The sequence below is a fragment of the Brachionichthys hirsutus genome, chromosome 2 (genome assembly GCF_040956055.1).
Source record: "Brachionichthys hirsutus isolate HB-005 chromosome 2, CSIRO-AGI_Bhir_v1, whole genome shotgun sequence".
Classification (NCBI taxonomy): Eukaryota; Metazoa; Chordata; class Actinopteri; order Lophiiformes; family Brachionichthyidae; genus Brachionichthys; species Brachionichthys hirsutus.
Genome location: NC_090898.1, coordinates 4,393,879 through 4,415,855, shown reverse-complemented (window position 1 = coordinate 4,415,855; position 21,977 = coordinate 4,393,879). Strand labels below are relative to the sequence as shown.

The window sequence follows — 21,977 nt, the reverse complement described above, 5'->3', positions numbered from 1 at the left end:
GACGCTGTGGAATTAGTAGTGGGCATATGACTTTGTTGTATCTTCCTAAACTACGGATCTAGATCCAGAATAAACTGCCATTAATGAGTGTGCTTTTTTGTGAATACATTCTGAACTGTTAATGATATCAATGTGAATCCAATCGCTAAAGGTTTGTTTTCACGCTTAAGAAAAAAATAAATTAAATAAATTAAAATAAATACAGAACAATCATTTTTGGTGTAAAACACAATATGGGGGGGGGGGGGGGGGGGGGGGCGTTATGAATGTAACGCATGCAACCTGCTATATTATATGAATACAATCCAATATATCAGTATAAAAAGTGCAGTTAAGTTAATTAAGTCGGTTATAACTCATAACTAAATAAAACATTCCCTCGACAGCAATATGGGGATTATTTTCTTATACTTTCAGTCCTCTTGGAAGTTTGAAGGACTTAAGAAAGAAACGACCTTATATAAGGAAGTCTCTGTTGGATCAGAAAGGAGTTAAACGTGTTGCTGCATAGCCGGAAGCGCGCGTTCATTAAACGAGCAGAACATTGATCAGAAAGGCGGTTAAACAGGATATAAAGTGTAACACGGACTTTAGCGTGGCGCGCTTGCCTGTAACTGTTTTGGACAACGTGACTTCCCGTAGCTACAATGCACTTCCTGTTCCGTGAGTGGGCGTGGCGCTCTACCGCGCGATCCCATTGGACGTTTTCAATCGTACATTATTGAACATAATCGAACTCCAATCTAAATCCGTGTATCTTTCCTTCGCGGATTAATCTCGTCAGATATGGTTTGCTTCTCGTGTCGGTGCTAGTTGTCGCCTGCCCGTTTGATCATGCTCGCGACGGACTGTTTGATCTCTTTGTGGTTGGGAACAAGCGAACAGCGTCTTCCTTAAAGGGACTGGCTGTCACTGAGGTCGCGATGCTGTGGGGAAAAGATCACGTGGAGGCCTGACGATGGACGGGGCTGGTAAGAGAAGCGGAGCTGCAATGCTTGAAAGGGTGGCTTCACTTATATTATTATATTTTTAGCATGGCAGTAAAAACTGTTACTGTCGCTCCTATTTCTACCCGAATTAGCCCTTTAAACCCGGGAGTTGTTTTGCAACCCCTCAACGCCGGCGATCAAATAACCTCAAAAAGGTTCTAATCTGGACGGATCTTGATGACGTTTCCAAGAAATGTTGGGAATGTCACCAGGAACAGATGATTGAATTCTGGTGACGATCCAGAAGAGATCCCGGATTCTGGATCACTTTGAAATCTTTGGTAACATTGCAGTCGATGGAGCGTCAAAATGTGTTCCTCAATCAATATGATCTCGTTTGATTATTGACCGATGTCTATGTAATTTGACTCAGTCACGTAGGGTGGGGGCCTCGATCTCACTATTAAATTTAGTCTGGATCAGATATAGAAAAATAAACACATTTTAACATTGAAAACTCCATTTACAGATTCAAGAATCAGTTAAAAATACATCAACTCCGATTCACTTTTACTTTTCATGGTTGGTGTATAAAGACACCAAGAACAATGTAGAACCTTTTGATGATGATCCAGATCACCGTGTGGACGGTGTAAATCCAGTTAGGAGGGGAACGAGCTGCTTGGAGGAGGTCTGCGCTGAGTCTGAATGCTTTTCTAGTTGCAAATATAATTACAGTTCTTTATTTATGTCAAATAAAGAACTGCCTTGGTGTAAGTATACAGGGAAGAGTGCAATTGTAGTCTTGCAATGACTCATAATTTCATAGAAAACTTACTAAAAGTAAGCCAGACCTCCATAAGTGTGTGTTTAGGTGTGAATGCGGTCGACCTTGGGAAAGCTTGGAGGTGAGGCTGGTGTTCAGGTATAATGGCTTTATCTAGCCTCAGCGTATTGTTGTCTGTCTTGTCATATGTAATACTTTTTAAACTGTTCTCTCTGACGGTGATACTGGGTACTACTTGGAGCAGGATTGACAGTTTTGCATGTACGGATCCATTGTGGCCTCGCAGGAAGTCTATCATCGATTAAAAAGTAATTGGTCCCTCTTTAAATGAATCATTGTAATTTATGTTATCACAAGATTCAAGGTTCTTTATTGTCATTATGCTAACATAACGAAATTGAGTGAAGGCCCACGTCTTAAGGCACGCAAAAGAACATCAAACAAAATACAACATACTGACACTTAATGTGGTTAAGTGTCAGACTTGGTTGTTAAACCAAGTCACGCGAGGAGAAAGAATTATTGTTGACAGTGGAAGAAGATGGCACGCCTTCTCAATGCCTAACGATTCTGACTACACGTCATGCCGAGAGAGTAAAACTATCCAGCAGGTCCGTACGCTGTGCAGCAATGTGTTGAGATGTCTGCCTTTTGACGTGATCTTATTTATGTCAGCACAACACTGCTGACAACCACACAGCACTAAACACACCAGCGATCACATTGTTCGTTTGCTTTTCCACATTCAAGGAGAAACCCTTCCTTTGAGACTACTGTCTCAAAATGATTAATCATCCCATAGTTTTTTATTCACATTTATTTTTGTTGATATTTACATTGAATGCGCCTCTGATGAGCCCAACGCACAGGTTTGTTTTCTTTTTTTTTAATTACTTTATTAACATAACTCACTGTATGGATCTCACCCTTCGACATTACACAAAACATTCACATCTTCAGAGATCAAAATAGAAGGAAATCTAACAGTGAGGAATATAAAATCACGAATATAATTATATGTGCAACAGGAAGGAAAGAGTGCCCAACGCACAGGTAAAGTAGTCCCAGGTAGGCCAGCCCATCCTGTTATGACGTCAGCGGATGTTCCAATCCACATTGTTTGTGGAGGAGTGGGCGGGGCAGCAGGTGCTGGCCGGGGACCCGGATGGGCAGCATGTTTCTGGCAGGTCAAAGGTCTCTTCCAAGTTTTAGACACTTGTCACCAAAGTTCTGAATCATCTTCGCACCTGTATTTCCTTCTTTATTTAAATACTGTATTAGACGCATGGCCGGCTTGCCGGCACCTTTCCGATACGATGTCAGACTTGCTTTAGAGCCGGTTAAACCGGTCTGGTCACCGGGACAGGAGGCGGCGCTGCTCTCGGTGCTCGGTAAATGGTGAAGGGAAGCTGGGATGTGTTTCAGCATTCAGCAGCAGCAGCAGCAGCAGCGTCTCCGGTAGCCCCCCCAGCAGGTAGTCGGCTTTCATTTGCGTTCCGCTTTTCATTCCGGTGACTGGCTAAACGCACCTTTTTATTTCGCTCTCATCATTGTTTATTGTGTTATTTCTACTCTAGCTTCATTACGCACGTATAAAACCTTATGTGACATTTTTATTGTCCTCTGTTAACCAATATAAGTTAATTATTCCCGAGAAGTTCAGCCTTTTTCCGTGGTGCTCTCGTGCATTATTATTATTATTATTATCCTCGATCATTATCTGTTGCATTTCATTGGGAACTGAATCCTTGCTCCACCAGAGTTGCACAAAAAACTGTGTGACGGATCTAAACTTCTTGTAGCTTCTGAAAACGATGCTTCGACATGAAGAAGAAAAAAAGAAATCTGCCAAATGTGTCATCGATCATTGAGTCAGAGACAAACGTCTCTAAAAGGAATATATTTATTTCTGTTTAGTTTGCGCGACCAGATCGCCTCTAGGCTCTAGGACACGCCCATTCGTCTCCGTGCAATGACATAGTTGTATAATTCTATATATATACAGTGAGGAAATTATGTTTTGAACACCCTGCGATTTTGCAAGTTCTCCCACTTATAAATTATGGAGGGGTCTGACATTTTCATCGTAGGGCGCATTTCCACAATTTGCCCCAAGCAGCTTGGTGGAAAAAAGATCAACTGTTGGAGCAACTGTTATAAAATGGAATAAGATAACGATGACTGTCAATCTCCCTCGGACTCGGGCTACATGTAAGATCTCACCTCGTGGGGGTATCAATGATGCTAATAAAGGTGGGAAACTGTCTGTCTGTCTGTAATTTGTTCCTCAATATCTCAGTTGATTATTGAACGATGTTTAGGGAATTTAACACAGTCATGTACGGTGGGGGCCTCTATCTCACCACCAAATTTCATCTGGGTCAGATCCAGAATGGAGTCGTTATCAAATTTTTCATTTTAACATTAAAACCCCATTTACAGATTAAAAATCAGTTACAAATACACAAACTCTGATTCACTTTGACTTTTCAGCATTTTACAAAAACAAATGTCTGCACACAGTTCTCGCGGGCCACAAAAAATGACGTGGCGGGCCGCATTTGGCCCCCGGGCCTTGAGTTTGACACCCTTGCACTAAGGCGTCATGGTTTAAAACAAGGGTCAGGAACCTATGGCTTGGGAGCCAGATGTGGCTTTTTTGATGGCCGCATCTGGCTCGCAGACAAATCTTTCCTTATAAAAAAATTGTTTCGTTACACTCCTTTGTGCATGTGCGAACCGGCGATGGTCACCGCCGACTAGAAAGCCGGTTCGCTATGAGGCAGCGACCAGACGAAGTCCGGCTTATGAACGCCGTTCTGCTCACTGGGAAAGGGACAAACGGCGATTGATAGCGGGTCAATCTGCATTCAGAAACAGTGTCAAACCAGTAATCTTAGTGGGAAAGTGGCAAACATACATGTCGTTGCGTCTATCTATCTATTTATCTATTGCCTAGGCAACGCAGATGAGGCAGAGACAAGTGGGGTTGCTGTATTTTGCTGTCTAAAATAGCGTTTGATGTGCAAACGGGTCTGCGCGACGACCTGTTGTGAGATCAGGAAGTAAACTTCCCTCATTTTTATCATGTTGTCAGCTCGCTAATTTTAGAAACCCTTTTGAGGAGATGGCTGAAAGAAAAAAAGGCAAGAATCGTACTTTTCACTTTGTAGCCACAAAGCCATCAGAAAAACCATGCAGCATCAGAAGTCATATTAATGTTAAGAAATATCCATCATTGGTTAGCAACAGCATAACTTATAATTCAGAGACTTATTGTACTTTAAAAGTGTTATTACATAAAGTTCACGCATTTACTTTTAAACATCTTTTATGGCTCTCACGGAATGACATTTAAAAATACGTGGTGTTCAGGGCTCTCTCAGCCTAAAAGGTTCCCGACCCCTGGTTTAAAAGCATGCATTGCTCGGAAGGTCCCCTTTCATTAAGTCGGCACACGTCCAGGCCCGTCTGAAGTTCGCCAGTGACCATCTGGATGATCCAGAGGAGTCATGGGAGAAAGTCATGTGGTCAGATGAGAACGTTTGGTTCTTAACTCCACTCGCTGTGTTCGGAGGAAGAAGATGGACGAACGCCTCACACTGTGAAGTGTGAGGCGTTGGGGGGGGGGGGGGGGGGTGTCTTTCTGCACACGGGGACAGGGTGTGCGAGGGCCATGTATTGCGTGACAACCGCCTTCCCTCAGGCAGAGCATTGAAGACGGGGCGTGGCTGGGTCTTCCAACATTGTAAACAAAAGCTTCTTGTGCCAAATATTGACATTGATTTTCTCAGGTGTTCAAAATACTTATTTGCATCCATAACGTACAAATAAAATATTTTAAAAATCAAACAATGAGAATTCTGGATTCTTATTTCTATTTTATTTTTTTAGATTCACCTACGATGGAAATGTCAGACCCCTCCATAATTTCTAAGTTGGAGAACTTGCAAAATCGCAGGGTGTTCAAATACTTATTTGTTTTCCTTACTGTAGATATACAGTATATTGAAATATCTATGCATGTATGTGCAGCGTATATATTTTTACAAACGTATGTCTGTTTACCCATGTACGTGTATATATATATACATTGTTTTTTTATTGAATTTTGTAGAAGAGAAAAGGAGAGGAAGCATCACTACCTTAGACAACCTTAGTGTGTAAAGCCTTCTCTTATTGCAGGTGTTAGTGCATCCATGCAGGTGTTGTGCCAGCTGTTGGGGGGGCTTGATATGTGAAACCTTTTTTTATTTGTAGGAAGCTCAGAGGAGTCACTGAGTGGGCTCACTTCACCCAGTCCAGGAAGCCCAATCGTCTGTCCCCACTCCAACATGGTAGGAATCTACACCGCGTTTCTGCCTGGTCAGCAGTAGCAGCGAGAATGCCAGACGTCGTGCACAGCAGTGAATGTTTTAGATGCCGAAGGGCCAGATCACGTGTGATTGGGCTTCTTGTTCACAATGTACCGTGTAAACATGAGAAGTTCCACGTTCTTTAAACCATTTTTTCATGTTTCTGGTTGCATTTGTCTCACGGTTTTGCCCCAACCAGGATGTTAAGGCGTATAAGTTTGTGCGCTGGCGGGTGTGGCTGTGTCGTCTCGCTGCCGTGCTGTCCTTGGGTCTCATCCTCCTTGTGTTTCACTGGCGCCCACGGCTCGCTGTCTTGGCCCGCTGCTGCTCCTGCCCCCTGGCTTTGGCAGATGTTCTGATATTAAGGGTGAGAGAAATAAAGTCAAGTTCGTCTTTTCTACACTTTAAGAAAACAATTGTAATTTCTGATATCTTTCTTCACCATGTTCTTTTTGTGTTTTGCCCATTTTGCTGATTTAAGTTTACTAAAAGTTTTCTGGGTGACAAAGCTGCCACATTTTACAAATACCCACCTACAAGTCTGGTGTGGGTAAACCAAGAATATTTGCTTGTTTTTTTACACCTTGTATATTTTAGAGGGCGACGATACTCTGCTAGCAATTGCATATGATATTTTTTGTGTCATTGTTTCTTCAGGACAGTGTCGGCCTGCAGCATGTGGTGGAGGTCGTCAGGGAGGAGGTGGCGGAGGGCAGGTTAGATTGCATGTCTTCACTCCTCTGGCAGCATTACCTTTTAGCCTTTCAACGCGACTACACAAGCGTGAAAATGGCTCGAGCGATGAAAGGAAAATACGCTCATGCTTTGCCCCTTTCAGGTTGGAGCCCGTGGGAGAGCCGGAGGACAATGAATGGAGAGATACAGTTATATTGTACAAGGAGGAGGTACAGAACACGCAAAGGGATTTCATTTTTTGGTTTTTACACTCCCAGACTGAGAGGGATCTTTGCTGTTTTACAGAAGACACTGCTGCAATACTACGTTTTTGAAGGACTGCGCTACATCTGGCTGGACCAGAAGGAAGCTTTCTGTCTTGTTAGGCAAGCAAATAGAAAAAACCAGGAGGGGTCTGAAATAGAGATGCTCAGAGGTATAGTTAATTCTGTGTTATTGTTATTGGTAGCGTCCTCAGTGAGGACTGGACCTGCTTGGACGTGCATGGCTACCAAAAGGGGATGAATGTCCAAGAGCAGAGCTCGAGGTAGGAAAGAAACCATGAATGGAGGAAGAAAATCTTCAATTTAGTGGGGGGGGTAATCATTTATGACTTGAATTCTTTCAGGAGACACATCTATGGCCCCAACGTCATCGATGTTCCTGTGAAGTCTTGCGTGAAACTGCTCGTTGAAGAGGTGAGATGGGTGGGTGGGGGGGGGGGGGGGGTGTACTGTATTTCATTGTCACACAGCAACGTCTTTAAGTGAACCAGTTTGTTGATTATAAGCTGCTGTCTTTGTTTGCTGTGTGCTCCTTTAGGTCCTCAACCCGTTCTACGTGTTCCAGGCGCTCAGCATCCTCCTGTGGATGAATGACGAGTATTATATTTATGCCGCATGCATTTTCATTATCTCCGCTCTCTCCATCTGTGTCTCACTCTATGAGATCCGGAAGGTGAGCCGGTTGTCTGAATCTAAATCTGAAATATATATTTATGTTGCCCATAAATAACCATTTATGCACCTGTCACTACGCAGCAAAGCGTGACTCTTCACAACATGGCTCAGGTTATCACAAACGTCACAATCCGGAGAGACACGGGATGTAAGTTTCTGCAATTGTCTTCTCCCGCCATGATTTCATACAGTTTTACCATAAGAGCACTGCTGAGGTTCCCTTGAGCAAGGCACCGCCCCCCAATCGCTCCAGGTGCGCCGATCATGGCGGTGCCTTCACCCTACGCCCTGTGTGTGTTTGCGGTGTAAAAAGTGTGAAAACATAATGACATTTAAAAAAAGATGATCTTAAATTAACATCAACACAGACAATTAAAAAATCAACTCAGACATGCAAATATAGATGGTGACGGTATTAGAACGAGAACCAACGGGGCGTGACATCGTGACATCAGAAGTCTCTATGCCCAGCGTCGGCTGAAGAGTCACGGCGTCTTCTGCATCAGTCCGCCATGTCACGACGACTTCTGATTATTTATTCACATGATTCATTGATTTGAGCAATAACTGCAATTTATAATCATACAGGGAATCAAACACTCAAAAAGCAGCAGGTTTAAGTTCACCAGAACGTTTTGAATACCACCCCTTTGAATAAATGATGTGTTTTATCCAGTCAAATACATAATAGTGGTCCCTAAAATCAGCTCATCATAGTTAACATTTGAAAGCATTTAAAACCAAAATTTCACAACTATTAATGGTAAATTACGACACATCAAGATAAGGAACACATAAACATCCTTTTGAAGTACTCATTAAATACTCGTAAATCTAAATGGGCTCGACCAAAATGTCATCTGCAAACGTGCATCCTCAGCCGCACTGATTGTATCGTCGTGTGTGTGTGTGTGTGTGTGTGTGACGTTTCTGTGTGTCTCTCAGTGGAGGAGAGCGTGAGCTCGGTGGACCTCGTCCCTGGCGACTGTCTCATCATCCCTCGGGAAGGTCTGCTGCTGCCCTGTGATGCTGCCTTGGTAACCGGCGAGTGTCTGGTCAACGAGAGCATGCTAACAGGTTAGCGTCGGACTTGTCCAGCGCTGCCGCTCTGGTTCTGTGTGAATGGATGTATATACGTGTAGCTCTTTCTACACCAAAGCCGTTCACAAGTGGGGCAGTTGCTGCCATGCGAGGCGCTGCCAGGCCCACTGGGGGAGATTTAGGGTTCAGGGGCGTCACTAGGTTTTAAGGACAGGGGGGGGCTTAGCCCCCAGGAGATGCACAGGATGTGAGCAAATGTAGCGTACGAGCACAAAACCTCAAACGGCTAACAAGGGCTGAGAAATTATACATTATTATTATTTCAGTCTGTTTTTCAATACAGTGCAACAACAAACAGGTTTAGACTGTAACAGGATGTTCACAGCATTAACAAGAAACAAAATGGCTACAATTACAAGTTACTTGATGGATGGAAGCATCAAAGAACGCCGTATGTTTCTAAGAGTCGATCACTCTGTTGTGATTCTGAAGCTCGTCTTCTTCAATGACTGCAAGACTGTGAAGTCTTTTCTGAGCCGTTGTTTGACGCAGCCAGGAATGCAGCCGACGCAGTGCAACCGACGCAGTGCAACCGACGCAGTGCAACCGACGCAGTGCAACCGATGCAGTGCAACCGACGCAGTACTCTAAAGGACCTTTCACACGAGCAGCTGCTTACAGGCACTGTTAGGGGAACTTGGGTAGAACCTTCAGAGAGGGAACCATGTCTGAATCAAGGAGGTTGTGCAGAGACAATATATCTTTGGGAGAACATCCAGCCTCTGTTTTCAGGCCACCAGAACCTCCTCTGTTTTCAGGCTGGAGTGTTTTGCAAGTTCATTCAATTGTGATCCACTCAAGAAGTTCTCACATGTAGGCCTGCATGCTGGATGCCTTTTAGTAGCTCTGCATCTACTGCAGAATCTGAACTCAAGCTCGCCAGCCATCCTATCCACACAAGGGAAAAGTAACTCTCTTTTCACTGTGTCTGAGTTGTTCCATTCAGTGCGTGAACCTGCAGGTTCCTCCAGGTTCTGCAGGTCTCTGCACCTGATTCAGGGAGACTGTGGGCGTGGCACAGGGCTGTGGTTCTCTCATACAGCTCCATGGCAAATGCATCTGTGCGTTTGCCCTTAAGTGTGTCACACACTAACTAAATGTTCCTACCAGCAGTGATAAACGTACGTTCTTTAAAAACTTTCTCATATCCATTCTTCACCCATCCATTCACGTTCTTCTCCTAAAGCTCTTCTATTATGCTCTGTGTGCGTCAAACACGCTGCAGGGACCGACAATTAGCGGTCACAGGGAAAACGTGGACTGGAGTTTAAGTGATGTGGGCATTCTCTATAGGAACAGGTGGAACGGGATTTAAGTAAATAATGACAGGTTACATGTTTTTAAACATATATTCTGGCGGTTTTAATAGAATATGTCGGCATTTTTTGGTCACTGAACAAAAAAAAAACAAAAAATAGTTTTTTATAAAACAACTCAAAATTATTTAGGGGGGCTTAAGAATATTTTAGGGGGGGCTGAAGCCCCCCTAAAATAGGCCTAACGACGCCACTGTTAGGGTTCACTGCCTAAATGTCTGTATGCCATAACACGTATGATAATTTCATTGTAAATGCTCCAGTTCTCATGCTTAATAGAGTTTTGTATTTTAAAAAAAAAAGGTCTTGTATTATTTTAAATTTCATAACCTTGAGACTTTTAAAAATGACTATTTGACTGACCTGACCCCAAAAATAAATCTAATGTTGGCTCCAAGCTGAATATATCAGAATACAGCAAGTTCTCGGCTAACATTTTACCCCAGTGTGTGTTTATTTCACATGTTGAACGAATAACAGTTTTTTTTCTTATTGATTGCTCCACTGAAGCCCAAGATAGTGTTTTTGTTATTTAGATTAAGAAATTTACCCAAACAAGGTCAGATTTCAGATCTTGAGAATTACATGTTTTACCATATTCAAATATCTTTTTAACCACTAGAATAAGATTTATATTATTTACAAAAAGCAATACAATAGAAGTGGTGCGTTTTGATTAAAATACAATCGTATAACTTCAGCTCTTCAGTGTGTTCACTGACCTCCATCCTTCCTGCGCCCAGGTGAAAGCGTCCCAATGCTGAAGACCACATTGCCCCACGTTGAGAAGACCTACAGCGCTGAGTCGGAGCGCAGACACACCCTGTTCTGTGGTACGCAGGTCATTCAAGCCAAAGGAGCGGGGCCGAGTGGCAGCGGCGCCATCGCTGTGGTCGTAAGCACAGGTGACTAGACTGGGAGTAGCGTTGACAGATGTTGACCACCAGTAGCGTGATTACCACAAATCGTGTGGCGTTTGTCATGTTCCGGACGTGTTGTGTGTTGTTTCTAAACAGTGTGGATGATTCACGATTGTTTCCTGCGGCAGGATGCACACGGTCCATCGTGGTCACATCGACTGCAGCACTAAAGTGACTTCTGAGTTGATTGAAAAACATCATTTGGTGTGATTTGCATTGAGGTTTTGTTTATATTGACTAACGATAGCTGCTTGCATAACACCGCGGAGACCGGATGGAAAGAGATGGACAAATCTGTCCAACATGTATTTGTGTCCCTGTTCCTTTTTGACTTTTTTTTTTTTTTTTAACTTGATCCAGAAGAATAATTTATGGACCCCTTCAGCTACTTCAACCTTGTTTTCTCATTAGCCGTATTTGTATTTGTATGGAGGCTGGACCCATGACACATGTATGATGACCACTCTTACACACTTTTAATAAGACAAATATCTTTCTTATTGTTGATGAATCGCTGGACTAATAGGTGGAATACTTGTTTACTAAATAATCAAGCCATTACAGCATTCCCAATGAATGAAGACATTTGTTTATTTGCAAGGAAATTCCTTTAAAATCAAAAATATGATAAGAATGCATGAGAGAAGGGGCAAAACCTAAACTAGGAAAGAACTCAGGCCTCCTCCAAGCAGCTCATTCCCCTCCTAATTAGATTCACGCCATCCACATAGTGATCTGGATCATCATCATCAAAAGGTTCTAAATTGTTCTTGGTATCTTTTTACACCAACCATGAAAAGTAAAAGTGAATCAGACTTGATGTATATTTAACAGATTTTTGAATCCATAAATGGGATCTTCAATGTTAAAATGTAATATTTTTTACTGACTCCATTATGGATCCGATCCAGATGAAATTTGGTGGTGAGATAGAGACCCCCACCCTACGTGATTGTCTCGATTTCCATAAACATCGGTCAATAATCAACCGAGATGTTGAGGAACTCATTTTGAAGCTCCTTTGACTGCAATGTTACATAAAATTCCAAAGTGATCCATAATCCAGGATCTCTTCTGGTTAATCACCAAAATTCAAATCCTCCGTTCCTGGTAACATTCCCAATAAAAGGAAGAGAGGGTTGTCTTCCGGGAATGCTGGTGGTGTAGAGTGCCAAGGTGTGATGGAGGAGTGTCCCCATTAAAGGATACAGATACAGATGTCCAACTTAAGGTCGTTTTATTTTGCTGTGGTCTGTAATAACACGGTAACAGACATAATTATCAACACAACTCAACGGTTAGAACAAAGGACTGTATTTATCTATATAAGTAACTCGGCGACACTAGCACGCACAGCTAAACGAGCACACACTAGCACAATGTGCACATTCAACTTCTAGTAAATAACTGTAATTACACTAACCTTCTGGCATGTACGCACAGCGCTGAACTGAAGGAAGTAGACAATATCTGTTGAGACAGACAAGCCACGGTAAAGGGGCATTCTACTGTGTGTGGAAAGTGAAACTATTTCCAGCTTCGACGCTGCACACGGAGATATGGTGCATTCAAAGGCGTCGGAGAACTATGGTGCGTTCACGAACGTGGGATATGTGACGATTTACGTCAGAAATGAACATTTGTCGGCTGAAACGCGTCCATGAGCCGTGCAACGCCAAACTAATAATATGGGCTTTCTAACACCCAACATATCCAGGAAATTTCATCAAGATCCACCCAGAACATTTGTCCACGGACAAACAAACTGCGATTACGTAAAAATAGACACCTCGTTAATACGCATTAATAAAGCTCACAATGCCTACGTTGAAATAATATACATGATATGTAATGTCTCATCCTCAGGGTTTTTAACAGCCAAAGGTAGCCTGGTCAGCTCTATCTTGCATCCTCGGCCGATGAATTTCCGCTTCTACCGAGATGCTGCCAAGTTCTTGCTGCTCTTGGGCGTTGTGGGTAAGTGTTTAGGAATGTAAGGGGGACGTTAACATGAAATCAAATTGACATCTGTGTGATCTTTTTTCCCCCAACGTTTTCCCTCCGCGCTTTAGCATTTCTTGGGTCCATTTACAGCTTTGTGATCCTTCTCAGAAGATCTGTGAGTGCCAAACGCGGCGGCGGCGTCAGCCATTCCTGCGCTGCCTCTGTACGACGCACCAAAATGACCTGTGACTTTGTTTCCGGAATGCGTGTCCAGGTGACCTTGAAGACATTGATAATTAGGAGCCTTGACATTGTGACCATCGTGGTGCCCCCCGCCCTGCCCGCTGCCATGACCACTGCCACTATCTATGCCCAGCGTCGGCTGAAGAGACACGGCGTCTTCTGCATCAGTCCGCCATGTCTGAACGTCTGCGCCAAAGTGTCCGTCTTCTGCTTTGACAAGGTGAGGAAGAATCCGGAACGCGAGTTCGCTTTGAATACGGAGGAGAACGGTTCTGGCCGCTTGGCATGTTCAATTCCTCCATCAGAGTATTTTTTGATTGTGCAGACTGGAACGCTCACAGAGGAGGGCCTGGATGTATGGGGAGTGCTGGAGGCGGGGCCTGCTGGGTTCTCGGAGCTGGTCTCGGAGCCCAGACTCCTGTCCCCAGGACACATGCTGTCAGGGCTGGCCTGCTGTCACACTGTGATGCTGTTGAACGGGCAGCCGCTCGGAGACCCTCTGGAGCTCAGGATGGTTGAGTCCACTAGCTGGGTACGACAACTTAAACTTACTTCACTTGGGCTGGTTGTTGTTCTGAGACTTGTTAAATATTTCATCTCACCCTAAACTTCTCCTGCATCGTTGAACTTTACATCTGTATCTGTGAATCACCCTGAAATCAACAGATGCTTCAGGAGCCGGAAGGAGACGGGGAGGTGCTGAATGCAGAATTTGGAGGACACCGTGTTTTGGCAATAATGAGGCCCCCAAGCCAACGGCTCCAAGGGGCGGTGTGTACCTGCATCACATCTGATCTCTTCTTTACTGTGTGTCTAATCTGTAAACATCTGGCTGGCGTCTCCAGTTAATCCTTGCTGTTGTTGCTCTCTCATTCTGATGCCAGGCCAGAAGGGAGGCCGTGGCCATTGTGCAGAGGTTTCCCTTCTCCTCAGCTCTGCAGAGGATGAGTGTCGTGGGAGTCACCAAGGGAGGACGCTCGGCTCTCGCGTTCCTCAAAGGATCCCCAGAGATGGTGGCGAGTCTCTGCCGAGCAGAAAGTGGTATTATTATTATTATTATTATTATTATTATTATTATTACCTCCGCCGAGACGGAGGTTAGGTAATCGCCATCGTTTGTTTGTCCTTCCTTCCGTCCGTTAGCGAGATAACTCAAAATGTTCTGGGTGGATCTTGATGAAATGTCCTGGATATGTTGGGAATGTTACCAGGAACAGAGGATTGAATTGTGGTGATTAACCAGAAGAGATCCCGGATTCTGGATCAGTTTAAAATGTTCAAATTGCAGTCAATGGAGCTTCAGAATTTGTTCCTCAATATCTTAGTTGATTGGCGACCGATGTCTATGGAATTGGACACAGTCATGTAGGGTGGGGGCTTCTATCTCACCACCGAATTTCATGTGGATCGGATCCAGAATGGAGTCAGTGAAAGATATTACATTTTAACATTGAAAACTCCATTTACAGATTCAAAAATCAAGTCTGATTCACTTTTACTTTTTTCATGGTTGGTGTATAAAGATACCAAGAACAATTTAGAACCTTTTGGATGGTGATCCAGATCACCATGTGGATGGTGTAAATCTAATTAGGAGGGGAATGAGCTGCTCGGCGGGGGTCTGCGCTCTCTGAGGGCTTTTCTAGTTATTATTATTATTATTGTCCTTTTGTGTGTAAAATATTTGTAACATCAATGTGCCATGACTACGTCTTGTTAAATGTCGTTCATACTCAACAACCAGTTTCGTTCGCAGTGCCGAGTCAGTTCTCCAGTACTCTGCGCAGCTTTTCCAGCGAAGGCCTCAGAGTTCTGGCGCTCGCCTATAAACCGATAGACGTGGACGCTGACCTAACGGCCATCCAGCGGTAAGAACCCAGTGGGCTTCTCTTCTCTAAGGCTTCAACACACACGACTCTTGCTTTCTCGGGTGCGATCATACCAAAATGGGGGTGGGGGGGTGGGGGCTAAAAGCGCAATCTCCCCATCAGTGTAAATGCAGTCGTGCGTTACTTTGTAGATCAGAGGTGGAGAAAGACATGCAGTTCCTGGGCCTGCTGATGATGAAGAATCTGGTGAAGCCACAAAGTGCCAACGCCATTCACATCATGAAACTGGCCGATCTTCGTACCATTATGGTCACTGGTAAAGCGCTGTTTGCTGGCGTACAGTACTAACCACAGCTGAATAACCTTCTGCACGTCCTTCATTCTCTATCTCTGTTTCATCTGTCTAACCTGCTCTTCATAGGGGACAACATTTTGACTGCGGTTAATGTCGCAAAATCCTGCGGGATGGTGGGGTCTGATGAGAGGGTGATATTCGTTAGTGTGACCCCCCACACTGCCAAAGCCGCACCCACGCTGATGTTCACCCTGGAAGAAGATGCCGTGTCCAATCACAACGCTGCAGTTGTCTCTCTGGTTGGTCCCGTTCAGACCCCGATTCTCCTCTGTGTGCTAAATTGGGAATGAATGATTTTAGATTTGTGGTCTGAGGACTTCTCGTCTTTGCTGTCTTGATGTTCCTCAGTCAGGACAATATTAGACATGATGGAGGGTCTTCTGTTCATCGGGCTTTGTTTCCAGAACCGAAATCAAATATTTCATATTTATTTCATAACAGCAAACTGAAGCGGTGTCTTTTGCTGCTTTTATTTTTCACATTTCCATAGTTACATTTATACTTTTGACTCGTTCAGCGAGTGGAATTTTTCCTCAAATGAGGGTTTCTGGGCCATAATTCTAAAACGGTTTAATATTTTTTTCGGACATTTTACGAGTATCCTGAGTACTCGTCAGCTTACGACTGAATCGGGTCGGGTTCTCATACAGTCCTTGGTTTTTTTTTGTCACTGGAATTACTGTCCTATCAACAGCAACAAAGTCAAACCTGAATAAACTGCAACTCGCTAGACTAGTACTTAATTAGTAATATTTCATATGTTATTCATATGTACTACTGATATTTCATATATGCATTCACGCCTTTCATGGTTATCTGTGTGAGAAAAAAAAAGATTTCAGTCTATCAACGTTCTTCAAGAACATTATCTTAAACCAAACACCAGATTACTTTTAGAAACAGTTTTTGAAATCATCCAACACTCAGTTATCGTACCAGGAACGCTCGCCTTGGTCATTTAACACTTCCTGCTCCTCAAACTAGTTTCCTCAGTTATTTATAGATCCATCTCGAGTGTTACAAGTTATGAGTTGGAAATATTCAAAGGCTGACTAGTTGGCACGATGAACAACATATTTGAACTGTGTTTCTCGACTGGCGCCATCTGGTGTGTGTTTCTCCTCTCAGGGCCTGTATCAGGAGGGCTGCAGGCATCACCTCGCCATTAGTGGCGACTCTTTTGCTGCCCTTTGTGATCACTTTCCGGAGTATCTGCCAAAGGTACTGTATGCACTGTATTCCCAGCAGGAATATTCACAGATGGATTACTGCTCCTAACCAGACCACTAGTTACCGGGTTACCGTCATTGTCTCTCGTGCTCGCCCTGTGTGATTCTATACTGTTTGCTCCGCGATGCCAGACCTTCCTCTGCCGACCAAAGGGTTGTATCTTGTATTTTTAAATTTAGCCTGCAGATTGTATTTTTTCCAGCCTCTTCATCTGTTGCGTTGTTTTTTGGCTGTAATTTTTCATTATTGTGTTGAACTGCTTGCCCCCCCCCCCCCCCCCCTCAGAGATTTCTGTTTAAGCACTTATTAAAGACTTGTATTGACTTTCTGCCTCCTTGGGTTCATCCTTGCTAGCTTCTCATTTGTACCCAACACTGACACTTGCATATGCAACAAATCTGGCAAGCCTGATTTGTTCATGGCCTGAAATCAGGACATGTTGCTGTTTTAAATTCAATATATTCCTCGTGTATATGAATCCCAAGGGAGAAACGGCTGATTAAACACAATTTGATTTTCCTTCTAACTATGATGATTGCAGAAAATCAGTCTATTTATTACGTGATCATTATCTTGTCAGGTTGCGTCTTTATTCTGGCATGTTGTCTTTGCAGGTTTTGCTGCAGACCACGGTCTTTGCACGCATGACTCCCGACCAGAAAACTCAGCTGGTGAAGGAGCTGCAGAAACTCGAGTGAGTCTGGATTCAAAAGCTGAAATAATGCAATGAGAATATTGGGGGGGGGGGGGGGGGGGTTGTAATTACGCACACACAGATAGAATAAATGATATACAGTATTAGTGTAATATAAAAGACAGACGGTAGCGCTCAGTGAGCAGGGCGCTGGAGGGGGGGTTGGACCTGTACCTTATATAATAGTTCTGCCTTTGGAAAGGTGTGTGTTCTTTATAGCATCCTTCTGTTGGAGGATTGTACGTATCGTCGATGTATTCCGCTCGTACCGGCGTGCCCAATCACTGACGCGGACGCCGCGGTCAGTCGAATCTCGGATTTAAGCTCGTGTCTCAAACACGTATGTCGAGGTATTACTGTGTTACATTTTAACATTGAAAACTCCATTTACAGATTCAAAAATCAGTTACAAACACACATCAACGCCGATTCGCTTTTACTTTTCATGGTTGGTGTATAAAGATACCAAGAACAATTTATTATAACCTTTTGATGATGATCCAGATCACCATGTGGACGGTGTAGATCCGGTTAGGAGGGGAACGAGCTGCTCGGCGGAGGTCTGCGCTCCCCGAGTCCTTTTCTACTTATTGCTGTGTTCTTGGTTTCCCTCCTGTCATACAAGTCTCACCGGTCGTGCAGCTTTACTGTACACCATCCCTGATTGCTGGAACACTCCCTCCCCCGCTGACGACAACCTTATTCAATTGAACTTGGTGTAATTGTTTATAATTTGAAAATACCCTCGTCAGAGTGGAAGCAGAAGGTCGGTCGTTTTGTTTATTGCCTGAGAGTCTTGGGAGGAAGTATTCAGAGATTGAAAATATTATCCAATTAGAATCCCCTCTGTAATTAGAATTTGATTATGTAGTTGCTGTGTCACGGTCTGTCGTCGCGTTACATCAGCATCAGCCTGACTTTAAAAGTGACTGTTCGCCAAACCTCTCTGCTTTTTATCTACAGCTACTGCGTGGGCATGTGTGGGGACGGGGCCAACGACTGCGGGGCCCTGAAAGCTGCCGATGTCGGCGTTTCCCTGTCTGAAGCGGAGGCGTCCGTCGCTTCACCTTTTACTTCCAAGATTGACAACATCAGCTGCGTGCCGATGCTCATCCGGTGAGGATGTCGGAGGCGTCTTGTTGAATCGATGTCTCTGAATACTAACCAGACCCGTCGTCTTTGTGGGACAGAAGAAATGAGGTTTTTCTTTTTCTTTTTGTCCCCCTTTCTCTATGCAGAGAGGCCCGATGTTCTCTGGTCACCTCTTTCAGCCTCTTTAAATACATGGCCTTGTACAGTCTCATTCAGTTCTGCTCTGTCCTCATCCTCTACACAGTGAGTAGCAACGAAGCGCGTCCTGTTTTTACTTTCAGGGCAGCCATATTGAAAGATTGGTGCAAGTTTAACTGCGCAGAAAGACTCATTTCGTTGCATTTGTCATCTTCAAACATTTGTCTGCGTTCCAATTCTCCCGAATTAAGCACCAAAGCCATCGGTTTGCACCTTGATCACCCTGAAAGACTAAACCAGGCATGGGCAAACCCAGGCCCGGGGGCCATATGCGGCCCGTTGGTCTTTTTAATCCGGCCCGCCAAACTTGTCCAAATTATATCATTAAATAAAGTTTTATTATAATAAAACCTCATACATTTGACCTTTTCCCTGTAATGCTACCTGTAAAAGGCCAAATCCTTTCATGCAATAGCTTTCATGTGTCATTTATATTAGCTCACACAAATACTTCATCCATCTGTTCTTGGTCCGGCCCCTCTGTCAAATTTTAGAACCTATTGTGGCCCGCGAGTCAAAATGTTTGCCCTCCCCTGGACTAAACGCATCTGAATTCAGCAGGAAGGCGTGGAGGACAAATCTTTGCACACGTTAAAACGTATTAAAAGCTTAAACGCACTGGTACCGATCGTGTGATCGGTTTCTACTGTTTCCTTCTTTTAATTCATTCATTGTAAAAAGTTCTGTTCAAATGGGATTATGGATTAAGGGCCTTTTTTTTAAGTATTTGCTTTCCTTTTTGCTCTGATGACCTTTTCTACCTTTATCCTTATTACTAAATGAAATAAATGAAACTTGTCCATGGATGTGTGTGTCCAGATGAAGACCGTAGTGTTTGACGCGCAGTTCCTGTACACTGACTTGTTCTTGGTGACTTTCGTGGCCGTTGTGATGGGGAGAGGGGGTCCCAGTGTGGCGCTGCACCCAAGCAGACCCCCAGCCAGCCTGCTGTCCCTGCCCGTCCTGGGCAGCATCTTTATCCACCTCTGCCTGGCCTTCCTCGGCCAGCTGGGTGGAGTCCTCATCGCTACTTCAGAGGACTGGTCAGTAGAAACACGAGAAATTCCACCGAGGAGCTTAGATTTACACCCACATCTGTTGGTTTGTCAGCAAGAATACAAAAACAAAAAAACTACTGGACAGACTTTATGGACAGATGGGACATATGTGTCATCCTTGTTGTTTCTATGTTGAATGAATGAATTAGTTTGATTTCCGCTCACTTTTCAATGAGACAAAGGACAATATTTGAAAGGCTTTATAACCCAGATGAACCGAAAGGGGGTAGATTTGAGCAAACGTCTTTTACAATAACAGCCAAAAAACGCTTGATTTTTTCCCCCTCTCCTCCCCCTGGACTGTCAGTAGACATTCTATTTTTATAACAATCCAATTCTTGAGGAAATTACTCTATCTATATATACTGTATGTATCCATATCTACATATACAGTGACACATTATATACATGCATGTATACATACATGCATATTTTCTGCTAACCTTATAAGCAATATTTCCTCATTACAATTACAACATTTTTTGAAAAACATTCACAGAAATTCATGTTTAAATTTTTTATGTAAACTCATTCCACGCAGTGATTCTTAACATTTGGTTTCTCAAAGCCCAGGTCATAACTACTGTCCCGCATCTTCACTGCCATTGGTTTGTCTGTCTGTCTGTTAGCAACATAACTCAAAACGTTACGGACTGTTCTTGGTGAAATTTTCAGGAAATGTTACCAGGAGCAGATTAATACATTTTTGTGATGATCCAGAAGAGATCCTGATTTATGAGTTTATGGAATTTGACAGTCCTGTAGGGTGGCGACCGCTATCTCACCACCGACTTTCATCTGGATCGGATTCGGATTGCAGATCCTCTCGCGATTTTTTTAAAAGTCATTACACATTGCGTTTACCAGGATTACGGAAAAACTGCTGGATGGATCTTGATGAAAAACAAATCTGAAGACCGGTCTTCGTTTAACATGCATCCCATCACATTTTGAGAGCGATCCGGATGCCTGTCTGGACAGAAAGAAAATCTGGATTTTCCCATTTATAATTGAGGCTTTAAAAAAATTGTATCTTGTAAAATATGCATTCAATTCACTCACCAAAAATCAGTCATACAATCATGAAAATTGTCTTCTGGATCTGATCCAGAATAAGTTCAGGAAAAAAATATGATATTTTTAACCCAATTTATGGATTCAAAAATCAATCAAAAATAAACATCAAGTCTGATTCACTTTAACTTTTCATGGTTGCTGTATAAAGATACCAAGAACAATCTAGAACCTTTTGATGATGATCCAGATCGCTATGTGGATGGTGTAAATCCAACTAGGAGGGGAATGAGCTGCCTGGTGAACTGAGTACTTTTCTAGTAATACTCTGTGAAACTTAACTCCCTTGTGTTTTCTTTTTTCTAGGTACGTTCCGCTCAACTTAACGGGCTACGTGCCCAGCATTGAGAACACCACTGTGTTTTACTCGTCAGGATTTCAGTACATCTTCATCGCTGTTGTGGTTACCAAGGGCTACCCACACAAGAAACCTCTCTATCACAATGGTGAGTTTAGAGAGGTTGACCCACTCGGCTCTGTTTCCGTCAGTCCTCATCTTGATCAAATCATTTGATCTAAACTCTTGGTCGGTGTTTTTATCTTCGCAGTGCTATTTCTCTGTCTGCTGTTGCTCCTCACTGCCACAACGATTTGGCTGGTGGTGCATCCTGGGTATTTCGCTACTCAATTATTTTCGCTCTACGATATCTCTGATATTGAATTCAGAGTGCTGCTTCTCAGCCTGGCTGCTCTCAACTTCGTCGTTTGCTTTTTTGTAGAGGTGAGCGAAGCAACATAACGTTCTCTCTTACAAGTCATGTTCGGTGTCTTCTTCCAACGCTTTGAGTCTGATGCTGTTTTATTTCCAGGTCCTAATAGAAATGGGTTTACTGAACTGCCTCCGTTCGCTGCGTAGGAAGCAGCCATCAAAGAAACAGTACAAACGTCTGAACAGCAGTCTGTGCAACTCCCCTTCGTGGCCCCCGCTCGATGAACCGCTGCCCTGCAGGGGTCACACAGTCCTGTCGCCCAGCTAGCAGTCGTTTACCCGCCTCTTTGGACACTCTATCCAAGCTAATGCATTGTGAATGTTTGTGCTCCATCCTCAACCAGCAAAACAAATGTGTTTGCCTGCATTAATAAAAGCTATTTTCCAAGCGTTACAGCTGGTGTGATTTTACAGGATCATCCATTGGTGGATGTTTCATTTAAAGGCTCACTTTTACCAGAATACATACCTTTTTTTGAATCTCTAACGGCATCTGAGCACAAATACTT

The 21,977-nt window shown here is 43.5% G+C and overlaps 1 protein-coding gene across 1 annotated transcript; it reads left to right on the top strand.

Moving 5' to 3' along the window:
• Positions 1-958: 958 nt before the first annotated feature.
• Positions 959-21,840, top strand: atp13a2 (ATPase cation transporting 13A2). The gene is made up of 29 exons (XM_068745772.1): positions 959-971; positions 5,977-6,053; positions 6,271-6,438; positions 6,729-6,787; positions 6,910-6,976; positions 7,053-7,132; positions 7,216-7,293; positions 7,375-7,444; positions 7,569-7,703; positions 7,787-7,853; positions 8,651-8,782; positions 10,866-11,027; positions 12,909-13,019; positions 13,115-13,161; positions 13,261-13,449; positions 13,555-13,761; positions 13,896-14,000; positions 14,114-14,270; positions 14,986-15,097; positions 15,250-15,374; positions 15,480-15,652; positions 16,542-16,634; positions 17,258-17,337; positions 18,301-18,453; positions 18,576-18,672; positions 19,447-19,670; positions 21,066-21,205; positions 21,308-21,480; positions 21,569-21,840. The coding sequence occupies exons 1-29, from the start codon at positions 959-961 to the stop codon at positions 21,734-21,736; spliced, it is 3,462 nt and encodes a 1,153-aa protein (XP_068601873.1). The 3' UTR covers positions 21,737-21,840.
• Positions 21,841-21,977: the final 137 nt, after the last annotated feature.